General features: G+C 43.5%; 1 protein-coding gene across 3 annotated transcripts in view; it reads left to right on the top strand.

Annotated features, from left to right (window-relative positions):
• SKIC3 (SKI3 subunit of superkiller complex) overlaps window positions 1-12,711 on the top strand; it is a 244,395-nt gene that overhangs the window by 213,267 nt on the left and 18,417 nt on the right. For all 3 annotated transcript variants that reach the window (XM_068247711.1, XM_068247706.1, XM_068247702.1), the window contains 2 exons: window positions 6,310-6,462; window positions 8,607-8,734. In XM_068247711.1, the coding sequence (XP_068103812.1) occupies window positions 6,310-6,462; window positions 8,607-8,734 (281 nt within the window). The remainder of the gene's footprint in view (window positions 1-6,309; window positions 6,463-8,606; window positions 8,735-12,711) is intronic.

Raw genomic sequence — 12,711 nt, 5'->3', positions numbered from 1 at the left:
ACAGTGTGGGTAAGAGATTATATTACCTATCTATTTTAATTAACATAACTAATGTAACTTAATGACAGTATGTTTGTTTAGGCTGGAGTTCCTCTTTAACGTCTACTGCTTACAAAAATGTTGTCATATCATATTTGTCACTTCATTTTGCAACTTATTGCTCAATATAGACTGCCACTCATAGCAACAGAATGATAGGTTACAGATGCCTGTGTAAGTGGAGGTCAGTAGCAGGGATGGTCAATGACAAGACTAGACAGAACATTTATATCATGCTCTTCTCCTGGCTTAAGGGTTGCAGCAACTTGGGGCATGCTCCACGGGCAATCAAGTTCATTAGGGAGCCTTGACCAAAGACTCCTTACTGCTTTACTTACTGGCTTGAACCGGCATGCAAACTCCACCTACCCCCCCCCCCTATCCAGCTTATAATGCTTATAGTTCCAACTAGCATGCACATTTTATGCTGCTTAGTTAAGCCAATACAAATCAACAAGATGTGCATTTAACCACCCTGGCGTTCTGATTAAATCGCCAGGGTGGCTGCGGGAGGGTTTTTTTTAAATTAAAAAAAAACTATTTCATGCAGCCAACTGAAAGTTGGCTGCATTGAAAGCCCACTAGAGGGCGCTCCGGAGGCGATCTTCCGATCGCCTCCGGCGCCCAGAATAAACAAGGAAGGCCGCAATGAGCGGCCTTCCTTGTTTTGCTTATATCGTCGCCATAGCGACGAGCGGAGTGACGTCATCGACGTCAGCCGACGTCCTGACGTCAGCCGCCTCCGATCCAGCCCTTAGCGCTGGCCGGAACTTTTTGTTACGGCTACGCTGGGCTCAGGCGGCTGGGGGGACCCTCTTTCGCCGCTGCTCGCGGCGGATCGCCGCAGAGCGGCGGCGATCAGGCAGCACACGAGGCTGGCAAAGTGCCGGCTGCGTGTGCTGCTTTTTATTTGACTAAAATCGGCCCAGCAGGGCCTGAGCGGCAGCCTCTGGCGGTGTTGGACGAGCTGAGCTCGTCCAGACCGCTCAGCAGGTTAAAGTGAACCTTAACCGAGCGGGGAAAAAAAAAGTTTTACTTAATTGGGGCTTCCACCAGCCTCCTGCTGACGTCCTGCGCCCGCACCATCACTCACCGATCATCCGGTCCCCCGCAGTGGCTCAATTTAGTTTTTGCCGACTGGCCAGTCACCTGGGCCAGTGCGTCTGCACAGCTCTGGCCGCTCGCATCCTCGATTTTTTTCCTGGCTCAGATAAGGCTCACTTTAAGCAGCCAAAATTCAAGCTGCATACAATTTGCATGCAGGATGGAGTTATTAGCATCTCATTGACCATCTCTAGTCACCAGTATATATGGCAAGTTCTTACTATTCTCCCTTAAACATTAAAAGGCGTTATTTATCTCAGTCTGTGTTTCCGTTCAGGAACTAGGGAAAATTCTCCTAAATGTGGGAATGACCATTAAAGTACCGGTAAGTCTGAACGGAATTTGAAAATAAAATACTCCCCTAAGGAGAGGGAAGGCTCTGGGCCTTCTAGAGCCTACCCTTCTCCTGCCGATCTCCTTGTTCCTCCATAGGCCCCTCCGTTCCATTCTTCCGCTGCGGGAGACTTTGGCAATCTCCGTAAGCACTCGGGCTCCTGAAGACCGGCAGCGCTGTGTGCCAGAGAGGGCGCTTATGATGCGCAGCACAGAGCAGCCTGTTTTTGGAAGCCCGAGTGCTTCTGAAGACTGCTGAAGTCTCCCCAACCTGGAAGAGAGCAGTTGGACCAATTGGTCATGGACTGCTAACGGGGGAGTGCGGAGATCGGCAAGAGAAGGGGGAGACTCTATAGGACCCCAGAGCCCTTCCCTCTCCTTAGGTGAGTATCTGTTTTTTATTTTAAAATTTGCTTCAGACTCCCTTTTAAAGGGCAACTGACATGAGAGGTATATGGAAGCTGCCACATTTATTTCCTCTTAAACAATACTAGTTGCCTGGCAGTCTAGCCAATCTATTTGGCTGCAGTACTGTGTGAATCGCACAGGGAACGAGCATGCAGCTGATCTTTTCAGTTCTGACAATAATGTCAGAAACAACTGATATGCTGCATGCTTGCTCACGGTCTATGGCTAAAAGTATTAGAGACAGAGGATCAGCAGGATAGCCAGGTAACTGCTATTGCTTAATAGGATATAAATATGGCAGCCTATACACCGCTCTCATTACAGTTGTCCTTTAGAGCCCAAGTTTAATCACAACAGTTTTATATGTTTTAACCCCTCTGGCATTCAATTTCTGCTGGATGTTTGGGCAAAAATTGGTTCAATTAATGTTCAAGAAATTTTTGCCTGTAACTTACCAAAATGTGTCGCGCAAGGGTCATGTCAGAAAATTAATTTTATTTAATATCTTTCTTTCTGCTAGGCCACATTTTTCCCTGCAATGTGCAGATTTTTGCATGCGTTTTTTTCCCATTAAAATGTATGTATGTGGGCAGATTTTCTCATGCAGGTTTCCAAAGCATGAGAAAATTTGCATACAAATGCAAGTTTTAATGCAAAAAACACATGCGAAAAAAAGGAATCCTGTCTTAGAACTGCTGGACAAGCTTGACGTCCATACCGTTTTCAGAGGTCAGGCTCGTCCATACCGCTAGGGAGGCTATTAAAACATTCTTAGTTTTACTTCATTGTAGTTTTTTCAAAATTAAAACAAAAAAAATTTCTACACCATTTCACAGATCCTTGCTGCCTACTCACTTCCCCCTGCCCAGTGCATCTGAAGCTGAGATAGGTTTTCAGGCTGAGTGAGGTGTAAGTAAGCAGCTGTAAGTCACCGAGGATATATGAACAGTCACATTTTGTCCTCTGAGCCATTAAATTTGGCCCTCAAGTGGTTTTCCCACTTTGCATTGTATATAGCCCACTCTAGACCACCAGAGACACTATATTGGAGGTGAAACACTAGAACACCAGGGAAGCCATATGCGGAGGTATAGGGAAAGCACTAAACACCAGGGAACTGTATAGGGGAGGGAGGAGGACCACTAGACACCAGGGAACTGTATAGCGGAGGGAGTACCACTAGGCTCCAGAGAACTTATTAAGGGAGGAAGATGGCCAGTAGACATTGAGGTTGGCCTGCGATTAGGTCCCACTGTACAGTGTTCGGCCCTCTTTGTATTTGAGTTTGTCACCCCTGATATATATAAACCGTTTTGGGGGGAGGAGGTTTGCAATGAATGAATTTTAAAATGCTAAAATTTACATTTTCACACTGACTGAACCTAAAATAAACTTTTGCTGGAGTTGGGCTTTAACGTGGACCTGAACTCTTGCACAGGACAGACGGAAACAATAGAGAAATGCTCCCTGTATGTATTTAGAGAGTTAAGCCTGTCTAATGCCCCCTCATCTGTGACTAATCACAGCTGTAATTTAATCCCTCAGCTGGGACAGCTGACAGCCACAGCAGAGCAGCTAATTTATAAACACAGGATGTTAATATGTTTGCGTCCATGAAAGCAGGAAGTAGGCACACTGCAGATTTATTGCAGGATTTGTATCAGCTGTAACTAAGAAATGTTTTTTCTGTAAAGGTTATTATGCTGTTGCTTACGATTTAGAGCAGAGAGGAAGTTCTGAGTTCCGGGCCATTTTAAGATCCACCCACGCCTAAATCAGTTTAGGTCGGTAAATATGTCACCTTGTTCATAGTAGCTTTGGTACAAATGGTGTGCTGTGAACGTCACCTGTCACAATGCGATACGAGAATGATCAGAGCACATCGTCTTCCCACGAAGATTGCAGGAGATTCCATTGTGTGGGGAAGAAATCTCCTTATAAGAGGAATGTCCTTGGTGCTGAAGTGCTGAGAAACTTTGCTGCGAGTGATTCATTCTCCGGCCCACACTGGCGCAGCTCTTACACAAAGCAGAAGTTTATTCATTACTGAGGTGTACGAGTCCTGACGTCAGACATCTCTACTATTATTTTATACAAAGACAAAAAAATGTGAATCATCCTCAGCAGTAGGAGCAGTGCAGGGATTTCACACCGACGTGTGTATATATAGCACGCGTCATGCCTTGCCATATCTATTTTTGAATATTTCAACTATGTTTAAGCCTTTGCTTCTTGCTTCCAACTTCTGGTGCCATTATATGTTGGAATTAAAATGTATGTGGCTTTACTTGTCTATTTTTTTTTTTTTCACAAAAGTAGCTTCAGGGGGAACTGCAGTTAAAATTTCTCCTGTGCTTCAATAGATTATCAAAACTATTTTAAGAACAAGCTCTTGGTTTACAAATGGGTTTATAATTTTTTTCACCTTCTCTTGGAATCCTTATCGGTCACAAAGTGGTGTTCTCTTTGTGTGCAGGAGATAAATACTGAGGGACTGTGTTCCCACACGCCCGGATCACGTGCAGCCAGTAGGAGTGGACAGTGAAGTGGTGGTCTGCCTGAAACCCGGTGCCGATGCACTACAACCATAGACTTCATGGGGGAACATATCTGCCTGCCCAGTATTATTATGGACTAAACAGAAGTGCAACCATCTTACAGCAACGGATCCCACACTTGCAGAGTGGCAAGTGTGAACCACTCCTATTTATTGTATATACTCAAATACAAGTCAACCTCGTGTATAAGTCGACTCCAATATTCAACCCTCTTTAGCAGGAATGTTTTATTGACTCAAGTATAAGTCAACCAGCAAAGTTAATGGCTGCATTTGGGGAATAGGAGGGGTTAATGACTGCAATGCATACAGTATTGCAGCCATTAACCCCTCCTATCCCTTAAGTGCAGCCAATACTTATTTCAGGCCGCCAAGTGCTGCAATTATTCACTCCCTTTTATGCAGCCCAGTATTCCTACCCCCCCCCCCCCTTTCTTCCTTGTTAATTGTTGTGGCCAGGACTTTTAGACCTGTGTTTCCATGGCATTGCCTTTCGTCAAAGTCTAACTTACCACTGGGTAAATTGCTGCAAATGGGAATGTCACTATTAGTACACACATTACTCAGTGTGCTCAGTGTTGCCCATGACTCGTGTATAAGTCGACCCCTATACTTTTATGAAGTGAATCAGACCTAAATTTCTAGACTTATAATTGAGTGTATATACAGTATAAAATAGAAGCCATTCACTCTCCGTTTAGCGATGAGACGAAGAACAGATAAAAACTGTCTGTTCTCAGCTAAAGTGAGAACACAGCCTCACTGTCTAAAAGACAGAAAAATAGAAAGAAAAACTGCAATCCAAAAATACCACTGATGTGCTTACAGATTGAACTGAATATTACACTAGTATGCAAGATGGCTGCTGCCAGCACTAGATGAATTTAAAGGAGGAAGGAATTAAGATTCTCCAAACAATAACATTGCCTTGGGTGAAAGACCGGTTGGATAAACATATACTCTACAAGGAGTAGGTAGACCGGGTTCATATACAAAAGTCTTGCATATTACAGTTGGGAGTGGTGACTGGGAAGGGGGCATTGGTCTTGATAAGTGACTGCAGCAGCTGGCACTTTGTGGGGTTGGCTGCATTGCCCAAGGGGTTTGCTTTAGGAGCTGGAACCTTCCCCTCAGAAGTATTGCTATGAACAGAGCACGCGGAATGTTGTTTGAAATGCCATTTGGTTGCCTTGTCATCCCTGAACATATTGCAGACACATACCTATGAAACTGCCACTGGGGAATTTGGGCAGAGGATAAAGCCGATCTACGGCTCACCCTGCTCCTGCACAAGTCCCGGCGGCATTGATTACTGTTCCCACTCCAGGCCGCCATGGATAGTGGGGGAAAATTGTAATTCGGGTTCCAGGTTTTGCTGGCAGCCGAATTGCAGTTTGTTTACAGTAATTTGTGCTTTTGTCTTTTGGCGCCGCCCAAATCACTGAACGCTGCTATAGCTGTAATTCCTATTACGGCCTATGGTGGTGCCAGCTGCACCGCAGACACCTCCATACACTAAACATGATGGCCTATGAGAGGTGGGGCCCCGAGCTCTGCCACCACCCGGAACCTCTATACACTAAACAGATCCGGAATCCTCAAGTATCTGCATTTTGCTGCTGAACTTTGCCATGCTCTTTATTTAGCATTAAAAGTGGTGGTTGCAAATTCAACAAACGTGGCATTGTGAACACTGTTGAATACCAGAATAGTCTAATAATCAGCCGGTGTTGTAATTAAAAAATGAGCAGTTTTTATTTCAGCCTTTTTAGCAATTCCTGGTAATTAGCTGAGCAGTATGTGGCCATCCTTTATCCTATTAGCAATGAACACTTGTGAAGTGAGAATGTTCTCTGTTGTTGTTCCAGTGGTTAGCCGACGTGTACCAGTCCCAGGGGATGATGAGGGATGCTGAGATGTGCTACAGGAAGAGTCTACAATTGGCATCGCAGCAAGGGAACTTCAGTGGGAAGCTGTCAAGCCTGCTGAGACTAGCACTGCTGGCACTGAGAGTTTGTATGGTACGTTGTTAAACACCTTGGTGAGACATCGGTTCCGCATTTAGCTATATGCGCACTGGGAAGGCTACATTTCCTATCGCTATGCCAACAGGGCAATAGCAGAGACTGCCAATATTGTGCAGATATTTAGGGTTCGCATACAGATAGCATGCAGATTGTAACAGAGCCAAACAAACTCTGTAGCTACCTTATTTGTTTGGTTTAAGTTCCAAGCTCCATGCTATTTGTATGCAATGCCTAAGGCTTGGTTCACACTGCATGGATCAAAAACTGATCCGTCTTACATTGGGCATCAGTTTTTCATTAGTGAGTTCTGTTCCACTACCGCTCGATAAGTGCGACAGAGCCTTCAGTCCACAATTATCGCAGACTCCCCAATATTTGCTTTCTGTTCAAACAAACTGATGTGAAAGCATCCTATAGATTAAGATAGGATCTGTTCGTATCTGTTGAGATTGGTTCCATTTCGCTAAACGGAATTTTTTGAGGACAGTGTGAGCCAAGCCTTAATATTTTCATCTTGTTGATCTTCTCTTGGCAAGCTCAGAATGCATTCAGGAGCTCAGAAAAACATTTGGGATCCCCTGTGACATCACTGACCATATTCGCTACACTACCTCATATGGTGGATGATGATTGGCTCAGCCCTAATGAAAAGTTTGTAAAACGTTTGTACTAATTGTCCAGCTATTAGGGTCTGTAATTATAAGAAATTATTAGTCACAGAAGTTTTGGAATTAGCATTGTTCTACATTAAGCAGGGCTACCGCCTGCTTGTAATTAGTAGGGCTGCGCCACTCCATACACCTCCACAGGCTGCTGCTGTACCAAGCTGTGTGCAACACTCTGCATTGCTGATGTTGTGACTGCAGCGTTGTCACACATCTGCTATCAATGGAGTTGGTGAGTCAGGAGAACACTTGGTCTACTTACTCATTCTAAGTCAGTGAGTCAAAATGTATAAGAAGCAAAGGATCAACTCAGCAGCCAGGAAAGTGCTCCCCTCTGGTCATCTCTCGTGTCATCTGACACAAGCTAGATTTGGAATATGCTGTATGTACACTGGTGACTGTGTTACAACTCTTTCAGTGAGAAAACACTCTGGCTCGTAAAGTGTGCAGAGAACTGACTTCTGGGCACCAAAGGATTTTCAATAAAACAATTTTGTAAGCATCTGCACCACTTCTAGACATTAGTCTTAATTTATTTAGTTTAAAAAAAAAGTTATAAAATAAAAAAACTTAGGGCATTTGTTGGGCAGATCACCAAACACAAATATAAATAACACATCAACCAAGCAGAATATAGATGTAAATCAACAGACTTGGAGGGAGACTGCTATTCAATATGCAGACCACTCCCAGGTCCGTCCCTCTAAATGTCATTCATTAATAGGGTGAGTTCAGAATATAGTGAATAAATATAAACATCGCCAACTTAAAATCCCCTCATACCATAACAAGGGACAGAATCCAGCTGGCCATATCACTCGATCCTCGTGGCAAGGGATGGATCGTATCCTCACCGATGTCAAAAGGAGATATGCTTCATGACTTTTAGAGGGACAGGGACCTGAGAGTGGTCTGCAAATTAAATAGCAGTCTCCCATCAGGTCTGTTCATTTACATATGTATTCTGGTTGGTTGATGTGTTGTATATATTTGTGTATGCTGATTAGCACGTTCAGAACTAGGCAACTATTTTTACAAAAAAAACAAAGACTAATGCCTTGAAGTGGTGCAGATCTCTACAGAATTGTTCCACTGGTGACTGCTAGTCCGCATAAAGCTGAGCACAATGCCGGTCACAAGTGTGGGAGGAGAGATGAGACCGCCCCTAGGGACTACTACTTCATAAATAATCCATTTAAGGTGCGGTTCTTTGAAGCAGGGGTACACGGTGACAAGACATTACATTTTACTATCATTGCCTCATTGATCTGATGGCTTTGGAGTTCCTTGAGTGCTGTGGAGCTCTTGAGAATGAAAGAAAACTCCTGAGTTGGCAGCAAGTGCATTTTCTGTATTCGTAATGCTGGTTTGAAACTTGCTGCTTACATTGATTTAAGATGCTTGCATGTTGAGGAAAATCGATGTACGTAATGTGCTCTGAATATCATTTCTGTGAAATATTGCTTGATTCAGGCAAAGATTCCCGACACCCGATGGCCGGAGCTTCTTCAAGAGGCCACAAGTGAAGTCTTGAAGATGACGTCATGTCCCTTGGCCATTCTGCTCCAGGGAATCCTGCAGTTCAGCACAAAAGGGTCACGGTGAGTAATACAAGGACACCAATATTCATCTGTCTCTATTAACCTCTGATGAGAAAGTTAAAAGCTTTCACCTTTTGTTTGAACACGGTGGTTTTGTTACACCAGTGTCTTCAAGCCTTATTGCAGTACAGAGTATGATTCTTCATCTCTACAATACACTTACTCGTATACCATCTTGAAGAAGCTAAGGGTACCATTAGGTAATCCATGATCCTTTTACAGCCCTGATGATTTTGGAAGTCTCCAGTTCCTTAGTAGAAGTTTGTTAGCTAGATTGCACATTTTCTTGGACTATACTACCCTGTACTATACTCTAGACCGGTGTTTCTGAAGCCTGTCCTCGTGACTCCTCAATGGTGCATGTTTTGCAGGCAACCTCACCTGTGCACCGGTGTGGTAATAAGTGTCTCAATCAGGTGGATTCCATGTAGATCAGACACTAATTACCCCACCTGTGCATAGGGAGAGGTTGCTTGCAAAACATGCACCGTTGGGGAGTCACGAGTACAGGTTGGAGAAACACTGCTGTAAACCCTAGTCCAGGGTTGGGCAGATTTTGCACAGCACGGGCCACATTCTTTACATGTCTCCCCTCCTCCCTGCAGAGTTGCGAGCGGGTGATTAGTTACAACTCACCTGATCGCCGATTCCAGCGTTGCGTCGCATGACATGCCGTCAGGACATGCCAGTGTATCACATACTGGCAGCCAACATGTAATACACTGGTATGTCCTGATGGCGTGTCGTGTGACGCACTGTTGCCATGGAGACGCGACACTGGAATCGGCAATCAGGTAAGTTTTAAGTAACCCGTTACCGCCCACTTGCGACTCTGCAGGGAGGGAGGAGAGGAATCCAGGCGCCTGTCAACGGGCCGGAATTGCAGTGCACCCGGGCCGTATCTGGACCGTGGGCCTTGGTTGCCTAGCGCTGCCGTAGGGTCACTGTGCACAGTACATGTAAATCAGGGGGTACTTTCCACAGTTAACTGTTTATACCAGGCTTTGAAATCACAGTTGTTAGCATAGCACAGTCTTCCATAAAGGGGTCCATGCTATAATAATAATAGTAATGATTTATATAATGACATAATCTTCCATGCCCCTGTACAGAGAAAGCAACAGACAAGGGTACATAAAAATACAGACAGGGATTCTCAAAATGTATAGCAGTCAAGACACAAAAGGGAGCCCTTGCGAGATTACAATATAAAGGAATAGTAAAGGTAACAAGAGGTGGGGCTGCTGGGGCAGTACACAAGGTTTTCATGCAGGAATGTTGTTTTTAGAATATACTCATAAAGGAGCATGGCTTGGCCAGAGAGAATTCAAAATCCTGTTATAAACCATAGATCACCCTATAGAAACCTTAGACCATAATTACGAAACACTAGTAAAATCAGTATGTGCACATATCACATGAAAATGTTACTGGTATTTCCACAACTGATGCAGAATGTATTGCCCACAAAGCGTGACCCTTGTAACCTAGGTAACACTTGTGCTGTTAGAATAGCATGTGTTACGCTACTTGTGTAATGCACATTGTACTGGTTAAAGCGGGTTGCGCTATGTGTACAATGCATGCTACACCCATTGCATAGTATTACCAGTAGAATTACTGTGCTTTGTGTGTGCACTTTAATTTTACTGGTGTTTAGTGAATACGACCCTTGTGCGGTGTGAGCATGACAGTTATTTACCAGAACCTGTCACAAAATAGGTATTCAAAAGTACCCTGCTGGTAAATCTGGTGGGTTCATTGTCTGTGTATGAGACTTTGCACAATGATTTGGGCGCAGGACTTTTGAAGAAAGTAAAAATGTATTTGGCTCCTCTTGAGTGTGTGTTACCTTTCACCAGTGCATGCACAGTTTCCAACTGCTGTGTAGTGTATCTATGCCCCTCTGGACTTCACTTTATAACCAGGGGCTTAGATACATGTGACCTATCTCTCTGTTTTGTATCAGAGCGTGGTAGAGAATTGATTGGTTAATGTGTTCCCAAAGAACAGTGCCCGGTATGAATGATCACTGGCATCTGCGAGATGCCGGTGGTCATTCATTCATAAAATGAAAGTAAAAAACACATACACAACACTTCCTGTGTACTGTGCAGTACTCAGAATGAAGTGTGGGATATCAAGTGGACAAAAATAAAACAAAATTACATATTAAATGCATAAAAAAATCAAAGCTAAAAGTAACCGCATTTAAAGGGCACCCAAAGTGAAAATACACTAATGAAATAAACAATTGTATCTATCATCCTTCTCCTAAAAATGACTTTTTAATATATTGCACAGTTTTATTTTATATTTAAATCTACTTTTTAAGCTTTTACTGGTTTCATTGTTTTTGCTCAATGACACATTCATTGAAGTATAATAGGAATCAGAAAGTTGCGCTCTTGACAGAAATTCATGCATATACCATGCCCCCCTTCAGGAAACCACTCACCGGATGATGGGGTCTAGAATAGACCACTCAGCGCATTCGGGGTGTATGGCCCCCCGTCGCCCTCCAGGCTATCAGCTTCCTCTGTGAGCCTCTGTGATCCAGTCCAGGATTGGACCCGAGTCTGGCGTCCTCTCGGGGCTGTGATGGTTAAGGGAAAAAACGCACAGGAAGACCAGCTTCCACTAGTGTGATTCCATATTTTATTGATAAAAAACAAGTATAAAAACATTAAAATAAATGCAGGTAACACTATGGGGATAAGTGGAGTCAGCTTCCATATGGAAACCAGATTTCCCAGTACTGTATCTACCATGCGCTTTTAGCAAAACACCGCTAAGACGCTAAGCCAGTATGCCGGTTTGCCAGCCTGCGTCTATGCGTGATAACGTCACTCCGTGGCTCCACCCTACGCAATTCGTTGCCTAGCAACTCATCAGGGGCTAGTCTGACCCAGTCCTGACTCAGACAGAAACTGCCACTTACATACCTGATGTTTAACTTTTTTTCAGGCAGAGAAAGAAAAAAAAAGGAACACAGCATAGTTATTTGTGTGCTAGGCACTGTACATACACATGTCTATCTCATCATGTCACATGTCACCTCAGGTATCCTTTTAAAAAAAAATACACAAATTGATACCTTATAGACTCATCTTTTTAATATGTATGTAATGAGGGTATATTACTGTTTATTTTTGCAAATAAGGATTTGTAATTATTGATATAGTGTAAAGAAATACAAAACATGAAATAAATTGAGTCAAAAGCATAAGGTCCCTTACACACTGAATACGTTGCATTACAGCAGCGGTAAATAAAAAGTTGCACTGCAACAAAGTCCCAGAGTCGCAAATGGTACAACTCGCAGCTGATCAATTTTGGATGGCAGTTTCCCTTCTATACTGTATATGCTCACGTGCCCCTTAAAAGGCGCAAGCTTCACAAAAGGCACATGTGCACCGCAATTAAAAGTCTTGATTATTTTCAGGCAAACTTGCGTTGCCATTTGTTAACATTAATATGTCTTGAAGCATAACACACTGCAACTGTGCTTTTGGTAGTAATGCACTGTTTTGTAGCATCGCAATGCAGTAGGTATGGGTTGCAAGCAGAAAAAAGTCTCATCCCTACTGCAAAAAAGTTGCATTGTGTTAGTGTGTCAGTTTCAATGCAATTTAATGCTACTTGACGCATTTGTTGTGTAAGGGTCCTATTGATTTTTATAGTAGCGTAGCACGTGGTACCCTGGCAACATGTGCGTTATCTAGGTAACAGGGGTCTTGCTAAAAGCGCAACATGAGCTACCTGTTAGGGGTACCAGTAAAATTGCTGTGCACTTACTGCGGATAGCAATTTTAACATTAAGTGAATACACCCCAAATTGTGATTTAACAAGGCAATGCTACACTTTGCTGTCTGGAACGCAATCTATCCAGTGTTGTAGTAAAAGTCTACAGTGTGACAGTCTAAAGTTTTTTGTGTGCTGCTTATTCACAAAGCTCCTAATTTGGATACCCATC

The sequence above is a fragment of the Hyperolius riggenbachi genome, chromosome 1, assembly GCF_040937935.1.
Source record: "Hyperolius riggenbachi isolate aHypRig1 chromosome 1, aHypRig1.pri, whole genome shotgun sequence".
NCBI lineage: Eukaryota > Metazoa > Chordata > Amphibia > Anura > Hyperoliidae > Hyperolius > Hyperolius riggenbachi.
This window is presented reverse-complemented; position numbering and strand designations above follow the sequence as displayed.